A 19,088-nucleotide genomic window follows, 5' to 3' on the forward strand; every position below is an offset into this window, starting at 1 on the left:
CCCCAAAAAAAAAAAAAAAAAAAAAAATACAGGGGTGAGGGCAGAGTGAGGAGGGGGGAAAAAAGTAGAAATATTTTACAAACAAAATCTAGAATTGATTAGGGCTAAAGAAAAGGTAGATCTCTGCTAGGAATGGGAAAAAAATGCAACTAATTCCACCAGAGGGAGTGAATAAAACATTATAATGACTGCAGCAGACTGGTAGCAAAGCCAACATTAGAACTGATGATATCTCCACATTACTTGAGATTCCCTTTTACTTGGAGCTTTAAGATCCATATGAGCTCTAACCCTTTTATGACATTGTATTTTCCACATGATACCAGGTGATATTAATCTCAACCCTTCCTAATTGTCCACAATATTTCCTGTCTGCCTAGACAATTCCTGGGTATATCATCCTGTAAGCCAGTAGTTCTCAGCCTTAGCTGTACACGAAATCACATGGGGAGTATACAAAAAAACTTTGTCTGGGTCCCACCCCCAGAGATTCTGATTTAATTGGTCTGGGGTGTAGTCTGAGCTTCAGAATTTTTAAAATCTCCCCAGATAATTCTTACATGGAGCCAAGGTTCTGTCTGGGTCCCACCCCCAGAGATTCTGATTTAATTGGTCTGGGATGTAGTCTGAGCTTCAGAATTTTTAAAATCTCCCCAGATAATTCTTACATGGAGCCAAGGTTGACAGCCACTACTTTAGGCCCCGGATAGTGCATTTTTTAATGAAGCACTATATTACATATGTCTTACATTTCACTATTACTTTGTATTTGTGTTTATTTTGTCTCCATGGCAAGACTGAAATATCCTAGAAGGCATAATTCTGTCATATATTTCCAACAAATTTTAAGTGCTTGGTCAACACTTGCAGAAGTGAACTAAGCCAACTAGCTGAGAATGTTCTTGGCTTGACACTAAGATCCAAGTTAATTCTGGTTAATTAATATAGTCCAAATCTAAGATGAAACAAGGGAGGGAGATAAAATCTAGCATTTTATGAGAATGACAGACATTATTCTTGATATAGCAGTAGCTAAAGCACAGGCCTAAATAACAAAAATCTTTGCCCGATTAGCAATAAATGTCTGGGGACAAAAAAACACAACGCATTAATCATCAACCCTAATCACTATTAGTTTTTCATGGTAAGTTCTCCTGTCAGTCCAATTTGGTTGCTTTATCCACAACGTTACAATAAATATGAAAGGAATTCTTCAGGAGATGGAGGGCTATATGTGTGTTAAGAGTCCAGAAATCAATCAGAAACACCCAAAGTCCTTCTGAGGAACAGTGTAGGTAGACATTATCTTCTACTGCCTAACTAAAAAAACCAGCAAGGAAGACCCAAAGGGATGTTACTTCACAGACTAAACTTCACCTTATAGTTTCTCATGGACTCTCATAATTTGGAATTAATCTATATCCAAGGGGCCTAAAATGCCTGACATAGTGAGGAGGTATCCTGCTGTGTAATTTAATAGACCAGATGTTTCCTATGCCCACCCAATTTCCAAGTTAATATGAATTCTGCTCAGATGAGGGGACAGTACTCAGATGAAGGACAGTACTGGAATTATAAGGACTCTTGGAGACAGAAGAGATATCTTAGATCATATACATAATCTGTTGGGCTTTCAATCCATTTTAGCAATAAAACTCTTTTTTTCTAATGAAATCATATTCCAAATCCCAAAGTGTAAAACAGCTCAAAGCAGAGCTGCTCTGGTTGGACTTAGGTGCAGGGAATTCCTAGTGCTCTGGGTAGCATGGGTGTGAAAAACAGATTCTACAGGTGAAGGAGCTGAGGTTTGCCTTTATGTGGCCCTGTCCTTGACAGGCTCCAGAGAGAAGCCACATACCTGAATGAAAAGGAGTTAATCACCTCTCTTGCATGAGAACATGAAGAAGGTCATGTTCTTGAGCTACACAAGAATAAACTGTCCCTGAAGCAAAGAAGTTCCATGCAGTAAAAGGACTTCTGCTAAGCCAGTTTAGGTCATAGTAGTGTGAGACCAACTGGGACTGAAAATATCTAGCAGTATTTCTCAACTGGAGTGGTACCACCTTCCCCAGGGGGGTCTTTGGAAATATATGTAGGGGCACTTTCAAAATTTACAATGACTGGAGATGCAACCGGCATTTGGCAGGGGAAAGGTGGCAAGAATGTTAAATGTCCTGCACTGAGGAGGATAATTCCACAAAATCCTCCCTCCCATAATGTCAACAGAGTCCCACTGAGAAACACTGAAGGCAATGGAAACTTGAAAGATTTGGGTTACTTACATTCAAGGTCCCCATGACACACCTCAATATGTTCTGCCACAACTGAACTCTAAGTAAGCCTAATCTTTCTCTACCTCATTAATTTTCACTGCCTCTGCTGTACCTTTACCAGTTATTTACATTCTATCTTCCCAATCAGGATCTCTTTGGTAACAAATTATCCTTTTTTCAGATGTTATAAGACTTGCAGCTCCCATGAAGGCCAGGAGCCACTGGTGGCTGGCTCCTCAAACATAATCAGAGCACACTATAAAAATGAATAATATCTTCAATAGTATGCCTAATTCTTCACCTGAAGGTAAATGGTCAAGATGTTGAACACACTAGTGAAGAAAATCCCCTGCTATTATATGGCAAAAATGAAAGAATTGAGTTCTACCAAAATAATTAATAGAGAGTTTTCCCCTCTACAAGACCTCAAGACAGAAACTAATATAAACCAAATAAACAAAATTATATCTATGAGGGCATATACTGTAATGGATACTATCCAGCAACTCAAGTATTTTTCAGAACTATGTGATGGTCAGAATAGAATTCCTCCAAAGGCAGAGTGAAATACTCTTTGAGCCAGAAGAGTAAAATCTGTTTCCTATGGTTCTATTACTGCTTTGAGCTGGGTATTGACTGATTTACTAAAGGCTGACTTAGCAAGTGTCTGCTTTACTCTCACCACCATCCACAATAAAGAGGAGTCACATCTTGTCTATTCTAGCCCTCTAGTAAGGGGTGTATACCCCCCCCCAAGATATTGTAGTTAAAACATTAAGTATACATACTTGAGCATTTTTCTGAGGACAGGTCTCATATCTTCCATCACATTTTCAAAAGGGGGTCTATTCTCCAAAAAAAGTTAAGAACCACTGACTTATCAACTCTCAATCCCTAGTAATCTCACATTGCCAATAATCCTATCAGTTTACCTAAAGAAACCCCATCTTTACTGCATCAGCAGTCTTTGATTTTAGAAATATTTTATTTTTGGAGCTCTCTTCTTAAAACAGGGAAATGCAAACACTGCTCTCCTCATCTTTCCAGGAATTGATAAAAACATCAAATGTGTAGGTAAAGGTGGCACAAAATATACATATTTTTATGTAATACTTTCAAATGAGTAAAATGGCAAAATTTCTAACTATGAAAAATGAAAGCTGTCTTTTCTTTTAATTTAAATTTAAACTCATACTTTCAAAAATACCTGATTTGCTTTTATTTTAACTGTAATTTTTCCAAAAAGAATTTGAAATGACTTGCAAAAAAATACATAAACACCTCACATGTAACCAAAATAAATATAACAACTAACATAGAAATAGAAAATGTGAACACTATAGAAAAGACAAAATACATAGCAAAAACCCAAGCTGAAGAGCCGACAGCAGCCCCCTCTGCCCAGAAGCAGGAAAGGAGCATGCTTGGGGTCCTAGGCAGAAGCTGAGAGCAGCCTCCTCCACCCAAAAGCAGCCAAGGAGCATGCCTGGGGTCCTAGGCAGGAGCCGCAAGCAGCAACCCCTGCCTGGAAGCGGGCGAGGAGCATGCTGAAAACACCACTTCCACATAGGTGGCCCACCACAGCCACCATCACAGCCATGGCTGCCACAAAAGTGGATCAACATCAAATCAGTAGCCACAGCCACAATGCAGGCAGCCTTCTGGATACTTGACTGCATTAACAAAAGAAGAGTCACCAGCAGAGACCAGAAAAAGAAGGCATCTCTCTCCTCAAAGTCACCAGCAGAGTCCAGAAAAAGAAGGCATCTCTCTCCTCAAAGCCCACTCCAGAGTAGAAGAAGCAACGCTCTATCAGGTGATCCAAACATCAATGTAGAGATACTAAAAATATGAAAATCCAAGAAAATATGACACCACCAAAAGAATACAGTAATGCATCTCTCTCCTCAAAGCCCACTCCAGAGTAGAAGAAGCAACGCTCTATCAGGTGATCCAAACATCAATGTAGAGATACGAAAAATATGAAAATCCAAGAAAATATGACACCACCAAAAGAATACAGTAATTCTCAAATACCAAACCTTATGGTGCAGGAAACCCTTAAAATGACTAAAAACAAATTCTGAGCAACAATCTTAAGGAAGCTCACTGAGATACAAGAAGACTCAGCTAGACAACATAATGAAATAAGAAAAAAAATCCAGGATATGAAGAATGAAACTTACAAAGAGATTAATACCTTAAAAAATAATGTAGCAGAATTCATGGAACTGAAAGATTCACTCAGTGAAATAAAAAAACACAACCAAGAGCTTAAGCAGCAGGCTAGAATAAGCTGAAGAAAGAATTTCTGATCTTGAAGATAGTCTTTTTCAAAAAACCCAGGCAGACCAAAAAAAGGAAAAAAGAATTTTAAAAAATGAAGAAAATCGAAGAGACCTAGCAGACAACCTTAATCACACAAACAATCAAATCACAGGTGTTCCAGAGGGGAGGAGAAAGGAAAAGGCATGGAAAACCTATTCAATGAAATAATAATGGAAAACTTCCCAGGTATAGGGAGAGACATGGACTGTCAGATCCAGGAGGCTCAAAGATCCCCAAACAGATTCAACCCAAAAAGATCCTCTCCAAGACACACTATGGTCAAACTGGCATAGCTCAAAGACAAAGAGAGAATCTTAAAAAAAACAAGAGAAAAACATCAAGTCACCTTTAAGAAGGTCCCTATCAAACTACCAGCAGATTTCTCAACAGAAACTGTACATGCCAGAAGAAAATGGGATGATATATTCAAAATACTAAAGGAAAAAAAACTGCCAGCCAAGAATACCATACCCAAGGCTATCATTTAGAAATGAGGGAGAAATAGTGTATTTTCCAGAGGAACAAAAACTACGGGAGTTCACCACCACTTGACCAGTCCATGCACTCCTCAAGGGAGTCCTGCATCTGGAATCTGAAAACAATAATCACTGCCACAAATACACAAGAAATAACAAAATCCACTGGTAGAACAAAAATGCAAATGAGAAAGAAACTAAATCTTACTACCACAAAAAACCATAATGAGATTGAAACAAAAGCAAACACACTCTCAGTCTCTTTGGAAGATGATAGGGAAACAATACATTTTTTCTAAAACTAGTAAGTAAAAGGGAAGAGTCAAGCATTTATCCTCTTTCCTGTATGATCTGCTCCTCAGTGTAACCATAAGTAGTTGAGGAGGGAACATTTCTGTCTAGTGAAGTATCACAGCTAGTAAATAAAGAGGAAATAGAATACGGTATTTTGCAAACCCGTATTGAAATTATGATCTAGCAAATAATCATCAATTACTGTTAACATCACAGAGAGATGATCAGACATAAAGTGCCTCTTGTAGTAAGAACATATACCTCTAAAGCCAAATCTAACCTGAGTGAGACCAAGCCTCAGGATACAGCAACCAATCACTAGGAAATACAGGGGATGGTGGAACATGTTAAATGACACTACTGGGATGGAGCCAGCAAATCCAGACCTTGGGAAACTTTATGGGGTAAAGGGGAATTATTAGATGAAGGAAGAACCTATAGATTAAAAGAAAATTAAGAGACAGCTGACATAGCAACTAGTGCAATAAGCAGAAAGGGAGGGGAAGAGAATTGGAGATATTTAATCATGTTTAATGTTTGATTATATTAAGGAATTATTATGGATTTTAAAAATGTGAAAAAAATTTAAGTAATTTTTAAATTACTTTAAAAATATTACTAGCTATAGTTCTGTTCAAACTCTGTTTTTTCATAATTTAGTCTTGGTAGATAGTGTGTTTCTATCATTTCACCTAGATGATCTAATTTTTTGACCAACAATTATTCATAGTATTCTCTTATAATCCTTGTGATTTCTATAAATTTGAAATGACAAATGTTGTAATGACCCATCTTTCATTTCTGGTTTTAGTTATTTGAGTCTTCTCTCTTTTTTCTTAGTCCATTTAGGTAAAGGTTTGTCAATTTTGTGGATCATTTCAAAGTACCAACTTTTGGTTTTATTGATTTTCTCTATTTTTTTTTCTATTTTATCTATGCTCTAATTTTTATTACTTACTTCATTTGCTAGGTCCAGGCTTAGTTTGTTCTTCATTTTTTAGTTTCTTGAGGTACAAAAGTGATTGTGAATTTGAGATCATTCTTTTTTTATTAATGTACATACATATTTACATTAAATTTCCCTTTTAGCAAAAAAAAGAAAAGACAAACCAAGTTAACATAAATACTATAAATTACTATTATATTTTTCTCTGAACTTCTAAACAGTTAAAACAAAAAGAGAAAGAAAATGAGTTAATAATAATTAATGGGGCAATCATTCTCATTGCCTCCTAAAAGGAAACATATCAAGCTGTCAAAAAAGGCAAAGTTTTCTTATATGGGGAAATTATCAAGTAGGCCCTTATACCTGTAACTGAATACTATCATGGCCATTGCTGGATTTATCTGAAATTAATGTAGAAAAGGTATCTTGTTTCCTTTTCATTATTTCATTGGACCCAAAATAAAAGAGCCTGTCAAATGATTCTCTTCTATTTTTGCGGCATAATTTAGGGGTTTAGTAACATAGCTTAAATGTATTGAAATGCATTTGAATTTTTCTAAACTACTTAGATGTATAAAAGCTGTATGCCATCCTGTCTCTATTCTTACCACTTAGTAATTGGCTTCACCTCTTAGCCAGCATTCTAATCCAAAAATCTAAAGACTGTCTTCTCCATTCTACTATCTCTCACATTCTAGTCTGAATCTGTATCTTTCCTGTTTTCCTTTTAATCATCCAAACTCAGTCACCTGTGAACCTATAGAAGATGCCTGAATGCACAGTACTGGCTTCAGAGTCAAATAAATCTGGATTTGAATTGGGCTGTGCCACTCTTCCAAATTTATAACCTTGGTCAACCTCTCTCTGAGGTCCAGCTGGTAGGCTCACTGGGTAGAACATGGTGCTGATAACTCCCAGGTCAACGGTTTGGATCCCCCTACCAGCAAGCCACCCAAAAACAAAAACAAAAAACAGATGGTCTTTCTGAGCTTCAGCATCCTAATCTGTAAAATGGTGATAAGAACTACATATCAGGGTTGTTGTGAGAATCAGAGACACTATCATGCAGATCACTCAGCATACCATCAGGCACCAGCAGATGTTCAACAATGATGTTATCAAATTACTTCTACTATTATGATTACCCTTGTCCAGGTAGATCTGTTTTATTGTCTCATGACAATTCTCCCTATAAATTTTCAAGATTTCTCCCTTTGACTGTAAAAATCAACAAACTCTTTTGCTGTGTTTCTCCTATCTGTTAACTTTGTCTGAAATCCTGTCTTGCTTTCAATGGTGGCACTATCCTCAGCCACAGGGGGGATATTTTATCCTAGTACAAATGGTATACAAATTAGTAGCTGGTATCCAGCTCATTACAATAGCTTCCCAGGTTGTAGCTTTTTCATAGCTTCAGAACACTGAATGAGCATGAAGTAATTTAAAACTATGACATAAATAACTCCAAAAGGGTAAAGGAGACAGGTCTATAAGTGGGATGGAAAAAATCTAAAGGACCTGAACCCATGCTCCAAATCAGCCTGAGTGGTGCTAACAAAGAGTTAGTGACCATCTTCCAGAAGAGTAGAGAACATTTTTCTATTAGGGGCTGTGAACTTATAGAAAACAGACCAGTTTAAAGCTTTATAAGGAAGAGAAACATCAGATAAATGATCTCATCTACTTTAAAAATAGACACTGTTTTTGCGATTAATCTTTACTACTTTTGACAATGTTTAAGCATCAGCAAGCCCTATCTATAGACTTTACCTACAAAGTACATCCCAAGATCGACCATTTGTCATTGCTTCCATGGCCACTGTCATAGTCCTAAATGGCCAAATCTGCTTCCATTCTTCTCCTCTAAAACTATTCTGTACAGAGCAGTGAGAACGACCTATTTTTAAAATCTAGATTATGATAATATTTTGTTTTTTATTTTTATTTATTTATTTTTTTTTAAAGATGACCGGTAAGGGGATCTTAACCCTTGGCTTGGTGTTGTCAGCACCACGCTCAGGCAGCGAGCCAACCGGCCATCCTTATATGGGATCCGAACCCGGGGCCTTGGTGTTATCAGCACCACACTCTCCCGAGTGAGCCACGGGCCGGCCCAATATTTTGTTTTTTAATTTATACTTTTTCTTTTTTTTCTTTCTCATCTTCTTTTGGATTAAGCTTTTGTCTTGTTTTATTATTTTAATTCCCTTTCCTCCTCTTTTGACTAAGAAATAATACACTTTTTTTTCCTATTATTTTGGTACCTATGCTTAACAATGCACACTTAAAATAATAAAGTATAAATCCAATCAATTTTGACATATTCCTCCCAAACAAAATGAGAATCTCAGACTTTAATTATAATTTCCTTTCTGTCTTATGTGTTATTATTGTGCTTCAATTCTAGAAAGTGTCATTTTTAAAATACAGTAATTGTTTAGATTTAATCACAAATTTATCTCTTTGTTTACCATTCCTTCTCCCATCTTAATGTGTCCTTCTGGGCTCAAAATCATTCTTTCTGTAGCAAATCCTTTAACAGTTCTTCTGATGAGTATCTACCATTGGCAAATTCCTTCAAGTTTTGGTTTATTTGAAAATGTTTTACTTGTTTTTAATTCTGGAATAATATTTTAGCTGAGTATAGATGTCTAGATTGGCAATTATCTCTCATTTTATCAGAGCCATACCACAACTGTATTTGGAACAAAATCCAAGTCTACTTCAAAAAGTTTGTGGAAAAATGGAATTAAAAGATAATATGAGTGCTCACTTCAGCAGCACATATACAAAATTGGAATGATACAGAGATTCACATGATGCCTGCGCAAGGACAACACGCAAATTCATGAAGCATTCCATATTTTGCTTTCCTTTCCTAATGTTCATGGGTGGGGAAACTGAGGCCCCCATAAACGAAGTGACTTATCCAGTCGAGGACCCTCCTGGCTTCAAATCCCATCCTCAACCCCTCCTCTAAAAAAAAAAAAAAAGATAATATGAATCTTTCCAGAAACTTTTTGAAGACCCATATATATATATACACATACATGCATATATACATATATAGATATATATCCATACACACACACACACACACATATGAGTATATATCTCAAAGGAACCACAGATGACAGAGGATTTCTTGCTTTAAACATCTATTATGGAAATTTTCAAACATATTTACAAAAAGAAAGAGACTAGTATAATTAATTCCTGTGTAGTCATCACCCATTTTCTACAATTATCAATTTCGTGTTTCAATCTTGTTTTATCATTACCCCCACTGCTCCCCCACCCTGAATTATTTGGAAGCAAATCTCAGATATCATACCTTTTCTGTTTGTTTTTGTTTTTTCACACAACAGGGATGTACCAAAACTTTTGTTTTTGCTTTTGTTTTGGGAGGTTTTTGTTTTTTGCTGCTGGCCAGACGAGGGATCCGAACCCATGACCTTGGTATTAAAAGTTTTGGGGGGGGGGGTTTAGTTGACAACTGGCCATAAAGGGATCTGAACCCTTGGTCTTGATGTTATCAACACCATGCTCTATCCAAGAAAGCTAACTAGCCAGACCTATCAAACCTTTTTACCTGCAAATATTTTATCTGAAATATTTCAAGATGTATCTCTCAAACATTAGCACTCTTTTTTTAAAAGTACCACCTATCACACCAACAACATTAATAGTATTTTCTTATAAATCATCAAATATCCAGTAAGTATTCATCAGCTTGCAAATTTCCCTGATTGTGTCATAATTTTCTTTTCTTGAATTAGAATCCAATAAAGTCCATCCTCTGAAAGTGTTTGATGTTTCTTAAGCCTCTTTTAATCTATAGAGAATCTCTCCCCATCTATTCAAAAACTTTTTTGGGTGGCTGGCCAGTATGGAGATCCAAACTCTTGACCTTGGTCTTATAACACCACGCTCTAACCAACTGTGCTAACTGGCCAGCCTCCTCCCCATCATCTTTTTTTGTTTGTTTTTTTGATTTATTTGTTGAAGAACCCAGGTCATTTGTCCTGTATTCTCACAGTTTTAATTTGCACCTCTGAGGTATCGTTTCATGTCTCCTGTATTTCTTGCAAATTAGCAGTTAGCTCTAGACTAGCAATTTGCAAGGCTACTTCATGCTAGGTTAAGTTGTGCATTCCTATATCAGGAGGACATGTTTGCCTCTCTTTTTGTGATGGATAACAGCCATTGTTGATCACTGCTTAGTGATTAATTCATTAGGAGTTACAAAATGTTGACATTCTAGTTGTTATTCCTTCTTCATTTATTTACTGAAGTACTCATATAAAGAGAAATTTCCCCCTCATCTTGAGATATAGCTCCAAAAGGAAAACGAGGATAAACACTTGATTCTTTCCAATTACTAGCAGTTTTCAAAATAATAAACTGATCCGCTAGCATTTTCCAACAATTACCAATGAGTCTGTATTTTTAAATATCATTGTGAACTCATGGATGTATACATATTTGATGTGTTTCAATCCACTGCAAACAGTATCCATTTTCTTGCTCAAATTGTTCCAATTTTGGCTAGTAGGAACTATTCTAGTTGGCTCCTGAGTTCTTTTGATATGATCCTAATAGTCTTTGAAAGCTTCCTTGCTTATCTTGGACAATTCCTGCCCCAAACCTGGAATAATCCATTTCTCCGAGGAGTCCTGGCTCCTTTTAGTGGAAAATGGTATTTAGATAGCACAATTTGGACACTAGAAATGTCCATTGATAACTGGTCATTGTTTCCAGGCCTTTTCAGAATAAAGTTGGAAAGTTTTTTAGGATATAATACACCATAAGCTCATAGTTATACTGGCAATTTAAATTTGGAATTACAGAGTTTTTTCTTAACTTCATAAATCTACTTATCTCTTTATTCCACACCAAAAATCCAGGTTCTTTTTTTTTTTTTAAAGATGACCGGTAAGGGGATCTTAACCCTTGACTTGGTGTTGTCAGCACCACGCTCAGCCAGTGAGCGAACCAGCCATCCCTATGTGGGATCTGAACCCGGGGCCTTGGTGTTATCAGCACCGCACTCTCCCGAGTGAGCCACGGGCCGGCCCAAAAATCCAGGCTCTAAAGACATCAACATTATTACTCATTTATTTTATCCCACAATACACCCCAAAATAGTTTCAGAATAACAATCCCAACACTAACACCAAAAATATGACTACTTAAAAATATTTTTACACTTCTTTTTGTCATTAGATTACATCCCACTGGGATGTCACAGTCAAATTATTGTGTTTTAAAGTCACTTCAATAGTTTGGTTGGAGGTATTTTACATTTTTGTAATAACACTCCTTGTGATATGGCCTCATGTGGTTGAGAGAAAAAATAAATTTGTCAGATATCTATATCTAGACACAGATATATATGAAGACTACTGTGCCGACCTGTAGATTCTGAATTAAATGTAGAGCCAATTGGTACAAATGCCTTAGTGACACTATATGGAATCAGTCCTTGTGTTAATTTCACTTGGCAAGTTCTGAAAGATGATCATCTCAGATCTGCCCGTGGCTGCAGAAACATGACATGGCTAAATCCTTTGGCTGCAATACCTTAAAAGGTCACAAGATTGTTATTCCTTTCTGAATCTCTTTTTCTCTCAGTATATTTCTCCACTCACACTTCCCTATGCATTAGTAGCCTTCAAAAAATTCTATCTCCATTTCTTCTTCACCTCTTTGCCTTTGTTAGCCTTCTCCCTCAGTAATTCAGCAGCTTATATTTTTTGTGTATTGATTAGGGGGAGGGAGGAGGAATTGCTGCACAGACTAAGGTAATGAAAATGGAGGAGGTAGAAGGATAAACAGCTGCAAGGATCTGAGCTGGATAGACTGAACAAACCCTCAACCTAAACAACTCAGAGCTCAGATTTCTTCTCTGTACAGCTGTCTTTTTTCGTCCTTCTGAAATACTCTGCAAAGATGGGGGTGGGGCTGGAACTACCTTTGCTATGGATCTCATTTAAAGTCAGCTACCTCCCAGATGCTACCTATAGAAACTAAATGTAATATTCAATATAGCAGGGATAAGGTGTCCAACAAAAGGTATTCAGTTGCCTGCTATAATTTTTAAAGGACAAGAGCTCGTTATTGAGAATGCTGGAGGGCTGCCTGGAGTAGGCAGTGACTACAAAGTCATATAAGCTGCAATTGGATATCTGACTCACCTGTCATATTTCTCTCTCCCCTCCCCCACTTGGCACCCAATATTCCATATTCTTTCTAATCCTCCTACCCTCTCCACTCCCCCCACTCCCTCACCCTACCCCCACCAATGTTCCTGGAATTTTGGACTTAGCTATTTTTAAAACCGTCAACTCAGTAGCCACCTCCCTCCCCCGCTCAGCTGTCCAGTACTCCAGCCAGCCATTTACTCCCCCTTCCCCGCTTCCCCCCACACCAAACCTTCTCTGGCTCCCTGACCTCAGTGAGACTGCAGCTCATCTGGGGACCTGGGGGAGACATGGAGAAAGAGACGGGGGACCCCCTGGCTGGAGCTGACCAAGGGAATAGGCAGCCATGGCTGGTGAAATGGATATCAGAATAATGTTTGACCTCTGGAAACAGTAAGTCAAAATGAAATTTCAATTCCTTTAATAAGCTTTTAGACTGAAGTTAGACTTTATAAAATTAGACACCAACTTAGATGTCTCTGTTCCAAAAGGTAGAACGTCTTTCTATCAAGGTGCCCCAAAATCTCCATTTCTCTTCTGTCTCATTTCTTTCTGACCTCCAGCCTCTAGCCATTTGAAGTTTAATCCTCTCTCTCCCCTCTGGAAGTCTTAGCTCCCTCTTTACCTCGTTACCTAAATATTTCTGATGAAGTTTTAGGCGGAGTTCCTCATACCCTCTATTCTATAGTTTTCTCACCAGGGCCAAATTTGGACTTAGATGATTAGTTACTGACACACTTCTACCCTGCCCCTTCTTAGCAATGCCCTTCACATTGGGATTCCAAGGGTGGGGGCTACCCCTTGTAAATGATTTCTCCCCACAACTCTAGTCCCTCCATCCTATACTCCCTCCGGTAGGACTCTTCCCTCAATCATATTCTCAGCCCAAGAGAGGGGAGTTTGGCAGGAGGGAGTTAGCTCCTACTCATCCCCTGTCCTCATCAAAAGACGAGAACTTCTGAATCCGCAAAGGGGAGATTAAGGGAAAGAGTGTTTCTTCAGTCAGGTTTGAGAAACTACAAGAACTGTTGACTTAGAAAAACACAAATACTGATTCGCAAGCTTGGTTTGCATACCACTATTCCATGAGAGAGGGATTATAATTGCAGCTCTCTTGAGCAGATGAAAAAGATTGGTTCCCTTTTCATTTGATTACTGATGTTCTCGAGGGGAAGGTATTCCACCTTTACTCCTTCTGTTCTTGACAGAAGGGAGTAAAAGAAATGAATGATTCCTGAAGGGTATCCCCTCCTGATGGGGAGGGACATATAACAAGTATGTTTCTTAAGTATTTTCAGATCCTAATTCTATAGGGGAACCCCACGGGATGGCTAGGATCTGATCTATTCCCATGATTCCTCCATTTTTGATATATCTGTTGTTTGGTAGCTCAGGATGGGGCAATACAGTGGACTCTGTCCCCCGCCCCCCCGCCCTGAGTTCGCTCAACCTTCCCTCCACCCCCACACAGGCGTATTGCACAAGGGACCTGAAAGTGACCACAAGAGCAGGGCACAGAGGCTTAACAGCCACACTTACAGTGTGGGTAGCCCCATGTTTCCCAAACTCCAGTCTGCTCCTCCTTTTCTTGATCTCCCCAGATTCTCTTCACATCATCCTGACAAATCTTCAACTCTTCTCTCTCCTCATGCCCAGCCAAATTTCTTTTTTCAGTCACTTACAGGACATCCGGTCAAAATTCACTAGGTAGGAGGGTCAGCAGCTGGAAAGAACCGGCGCCTGGGGGGACCTGGCTGGATAGGTATGGGGGATCCAGGCCAGCCCCCTAATCCCCGGTCCCCCCATGGCAGTCCCCCAACTCTAAGCACTCTCACTCTCCTGCTGCTCCTCTGTGGACATGGTAAGGAAGGGTCAGGGAAGGGTTTGGGGAAATGTAGGGGGTAGGTTGCTATGCAGGGGTGGGCATGTAAGCATGTGTGAGTGAAGAGAGATGGGGGCTGAGAAGTCCCAGCCACTCATCCCACTCTCACATAGATATACAAATATTTTATTTCCCATTCAACTTGGGAAAGGGCATTGGGGAAGCCCTTGGTCGACAGGGAGAAGAGATGTAGCGGGCTTACACATTTTTAGTAAGACGGAATGAGGAGAGAAGTAGAGGACGGGGGTGGAGGGTTGAAGGAGTCTTGGGGACTGGGGAAGGCCCTTGGTTGGGTTTTAGGAACAGCTAGAATACCCTGATGAGATTTGGGAGAGTTACGAGCATAACTCCGATGGCGTGGGGGTCTGGGGACCGCCTCACAATCTTTTCCCTTCCATCCTCAGCTCATTCTCAATGCAAGATCCTACGCTGCAATGCTGAGTATGTATCGTCCACCCTGAGCCTCAGAGGTGGGGGTTCACCAGGAGGGCTTCCAGGAGGCAGCGGCGGCGGCCGAGGTGGAGGCGTGGGCTCAGGCGGCCTCTGTCGAGCCCTCCGCTCCTACGCGCTCTGCACTCGGCGCACGGCCCGCACCTGCCGCGGGGACCTCGCCTTCCATTCTGCGGTGCATGGTATCGAAGACCTGATGATTCAGCACAACTGCTCCCGTCAGGGCCCTACGGCCCCTCCCCCACCCCGGGGCCCCGCCCTTCCAGGAACGGGCCTGGGCCTGGCCCTCCCAGCCCCAGACCCCTGTGACTATGAAGGTCGGTTTTCTCGGCTACACGGTCGTCCCCCGAGTTTCTTGCATTGCGCCTCCTTCGGGGACCCTCACGTGCGCAGCTTCCACCACCACTTTCACACGTGCCGTGTTCAGGGAGCTTGGCCCCTGCTGGATAACGACTTCCTCTTTGTCCAGGCCACCAGCTCCCCCGTGGCATTGGGGGCCAACGCTACCACCACCCGGAAGGTCAGAGACTTAATTTTCCTTCCGCACCTCATGAGATCCTCTCATGGTCACCCCACGGTACCACTTCCTCCCTAAATCCATCACTGCACACCAAGGCTCCCTTTCCCTTTCTTCCTTAACCACTCCTCCATCTTGAATCACTTCCTCCTACCAAACACTTGCTCTGCAAATCACTCTCCCTTGAGGGGAATTTCACTCAAATGCACAAAACACCGGAGAGAAAGTTGGAGAGAGCGGAGCTGAGGAATTTTTAAAGGGAAATTTCTCCTTCTCCTTGGGAATTGCTGAGATTGAGACCAAAAAAATAGAGAGAGGGGTTGAGCAGGAATGAGGCAATATTGGAAGATGAACAGGAGAGGGGATTAAGGATTGAGGTCCATAAGAAGTCTTATATCTCTGCTTGGGTCAAATCCCTGACTATGTATGAGGCCTGATTCGGGGGAGGATGCTCTGAGCCCAGAATGAACTATTTTCCCTCTTGCCCTCACAGCTCACCATCATATTTAAGAACATGCAGGAATGCATTGATCAGAAGGTCTACCAAGCTGAGGTGGACAATCTTCCTGCAGCCTTTGAAGATGGTTCTGTCAATGGAGGTGACCGACCTGGGGGCTCAAGTTTGTCCATTCATACTGCTAACCCTGGGAGCCATGTGGAGATCCGTGCTTCCTATATTGGCACAACTATAATAATTCGGCAGACAGCTGGGCAGCTCTCCTTCTCCATCAAGGCTGCAGAGGATGTGGCCAGGGCCTTTTCAGCAGAGCAGGACCTGCAGCTCTGTGTTGGGGGGTGCCCTCCAAGTCAGCAACTCTCTCACTCAGAGAGCAATCGTCGTGGAGCTATAACCATTGATACTGCCAGACAGCTGTGCAAGGAAGGGCTTCCAGTGGAAGATGCTTACTTCCATTCCTGTGTCTTTGATGTTTTAATCTCTGGTGACCCCAACTTTACTGTGGCAGCTCAGGCAGCTCTGGAGGATGCCAGAGCTTTCCTGCCAGACTTAGAGAAGCTGCATCTCTTCCCCTCAGATGCTGGGATTCCTCTCTCCTCAGCAACACTCCTAGCCCCACTCCTTTCTGGGCTCTTTGTTCTATGGCTTTGCATTCAATAAGTAGGCCAGAAAACCCATAACTGGTTTGGAAATGATTTGGGGGTAGAAATTGACATGGAAGAACATAAAGAAATGCTAAAGGAAACAGTGGGAACTAGAAGACACATGAAACAATGACATCCAGAGTTAGATGAGGCTGCAGTCCAGGGTTGAAATAATCACAGAATACGGATTCTGGGCAAGGTTTCTCCATGTCAGATCCCTGTAGGGGCTTTTCACCAATTTTCCCAGTTCCGTTTATAGTAAGCAATTGTTCCAATCCATCTACTGCTGAGATCACCCCTACAAGTTTAGAGGTTATATGGTTCCTTATGATCAGTAAGAAACTTAATGGTTGAGATTTTAAAGATGTAATAACTAAAAGAGGAAGACATGTTCATTACCCATAAGAAACTCAAAAGAGAAGAAAATAATTAGAGAAAGAAGTCTATTTGATGAATATATGAGGGTAAGGTATGTTCTGATTTCTGGGTTCAGAAATGAAGCAGGTGTTGTCTGGATCTTAGGTGAAGGGAACCTCTGCTTTTGAAGAAAGCACTGGCACAGATAGGACAGAAGCTCTGGTTCCCATTCCCCAACTAAACTGTTATTAAAGCTATAAGTTCTTCACACAGTCCTCTGTTGCCTATGTTGAACCTTTTTACAGAAGTTTAGAATGGAGTAAAGGCAATGTGTTCACTCCACTGAAAGAGGGCTCAGAAGCCTCAGATACTGCCATCAGGGAGTTTACAGGCTATTGGAGAGATGAAACTGATTCACAAGAAAGAATGTTGAGTGTAATTACTCACTAAATCTATGGTACTGTGAATTCAGGTGGGAAGATGTGTGATAAGAACTAAAGTAATAAGAAGTTACAATATTTCAAACAATGCAAGCAGCTAGGAAAAAAGAAATAATAGATAATAGGAGAGATGGGATTTGAAGTGAGTTTTGAAGACTCGGTAGGATTCTAATTGTTAAGGACCTTTCAGGTATGGAAACCATCTGGAGTTACGCATAAGTTCATGATTCAGTGAGGAAACCAGCAAAACCAAAATAAAGTAGATAAGGAGTAACGGGATAGAAGGTCAGATGGGCATAGGTCAGATTATGAAACACCTTCAAAGTGGAGTCAAGGAGTTTAAATTTGATTAACAGCTAACATAACATTGAGAACTTAAAATCTGGCAGACAGTATTTCTTTTTCTTTTTTTTTTTTTTTTTTTTCAACGACTGGCTGGTAAGAGGATCTGAGCCCTGGACATTAGTGTTATAAGTACCACACTTTAACCAACTGAGATAACCAGCCAGCAGATAATGTTCTGAACACTTCTAAAATATGAATTCATTTAATTCTCACACTTCTCTAAGGAAATTAGTATTCTTATTTCTATTTTTATATAAGGAAACTGAGGTACAGAAAGATTAAGAAACTGGCCTACAGTCAAACAGCTAATAAATGGCAGAGCTAGAAACTGAACCCAGGCAGTTTGAATTCAGAGACTTAACTCTTAACTGCTACACTGTATTCTCAAGGAAACAGCCATTAAAGATTTTGTGTTGCCTGGTTAAAAAAAAAAAAAAAAAAGGATTTTGGTTGTGGAGCTGGGCAGCGAAGGGGAGCTGAGGCAGTGGATATCACCACAAAAGCTACTCTCTTCATTTTTCCTTTTCTATTTTTTTATTTTATATTGATTGATTGATTGATGGCTGACTGGTAAGGGGATCCAAACCCTTGACCTTAGTGTTTCTTCTTTTCTTATACGAAGCCAAAAAGTGAGAATTGGGAAAGGAAAAAAGCTCGAAGTTGAAGGAATCTAGCTTGTAGAAGAAAAGCTGAGAAGAGAAGCTATTCTAGTCCAGGGGGTTCTAAAGTAACAGTGCTGCTCTGAACAAAATTACACAGGAGGTAACTTTTATATTTAATATCTTCTCACTGTGTCTGTTCTCTGCCTCTCCATTCGGGTAGTCCATCATCAGGCCCTGATTCACTGTTATCTTCTCTATCTCCTCTCAGTCTCACCCACCTGACTGACAATTCTCCCCAGAACACACATACAGTGAGTCAGCCCTCAGTACCCATGGGTTCCACATCTGCGGATTCAACCAAAATATTTGAAAAATAAAATAAAACAACAATAAAAATAACAAAAAAATAAAAAACAATATAGTATAACAACTACTTACATAGCATTCACATTGTATAAGGTATTATAAGTAATTTAGAGATGAATTAAAATATATGGGAGCATGTACATAGGTTATATGCAAATACTCTGCCATTTTATGTAAGGGACTTGAACACTTGAGCATCTGCAGATTTTGGTATCCGTGGGTGTGAGGGGGTGCCCCCATGGATACTGAGGGACAACTGTATACACTCTTGGCCAGTGCTTACCAGACAGGGTGTCCCATCTGCTCTGACACTTCAAATTTCTTCTATAATTCTTCAAACCCTATTCCCTCCTCTCTAACTCCTCTAAGGACCACAGCCACTCTGCAGTTCCCTCAAAGCAGTCTCTAAGCTTTCTGAAATAACCTTTAGGTTACCTAGAAAACAGTCTGTTCTAATGGGAAAAAATTGGGGGGAGGGAGGAGAGGACATACCCAGGGCTGTCCGTTA

At 40.0% G+C, this 19,088-nt stretch overlaps 1 protein-coding gene across 4 annotated transcripts; it reads left to right on the forward strand.

Annotated features, from left to right (window-relative positions):
• Positions 1-12,656: 12,656 nt before the first annotated feature.
• HFE2 (hemochromatosis type 2 (juvenile)) lies at positions 12,657-17,098 on the forward strand. 4 transcript variants are annotated; one of them, XM_008579375.1, is made up of 4 exons: positions 12,657-12,913; positions 14,195-14,381; positions 14,807-15,372; positions 15,863-17,098. In XM_008579375.1, exons 2-4 carry the CDS (start codon positions 14,285-14,287, stop codon positions 16,484-16,486), a joined length of 1,287 nt encoding a protein of 428 aa, XP_008577597.1. In that variant the 5' UTR covers positions 12,657-12,913; positions 14,195-14,284; the 3' UTR covers positions 16,487-17,098. The 4 variants fall into 4 exon arrangements, with proteins under 4 accessions (XP_008577597.1, XP_008577598.1, XP_008577599.1 ...); XM_008579376.1 differs by lacking the exon at positions 14,195-14,381; XM_008579377.1 differs by lacking the exon at positions 14,195-14,381 and having other exon boundaries at positions 14,807-14,843.
• The last annotated feature ends 1,990 nt before the right edge of the window (positions 17,099-19,088 follow it).

Source organism: Galeopterus variegatus, unplaced genomic scaffold (genome assembly GCF_000696425.1).
Source record: "Galeopterus variegatus unplaced genomic scaffold, G_variegatus-3.0.2 Scaffold1873, whole genome shotgun sequence".
NCBI classification, from domain to species: domain Eukaryota; kingdom Metazoa; phylum Chordata; class Mammalia; order Dermoptera; family Cynocephalidae; genus Galeopterus; species Galeopterus variegatus.

Excerpts from the sequence above, each read along its gene's own strand:
- HFE2 (XM_008579375.1), top strand. The coding sequence starts at position 14,285 with ATGGGGGATCCAGGCCAGCCCCCTAATCCCCGGTCCCCCCATGGCAGT. Across the intron at positions 14,382-14,806 it reads GCTGCTCCTCTGTGGACATG|CTCATTCTCAATGCAAGATC; the intron begins GTAAGGAAGGGT and ends TTCCATCCTCAG. Across the intron at positions 15,373-15,862 it reads ACGCTACCACCACCCGGAAG|CTCACCATCATATTTAAGAA; the intron begins GTCAGAGACTTA and ends TTGCCCTCACAG.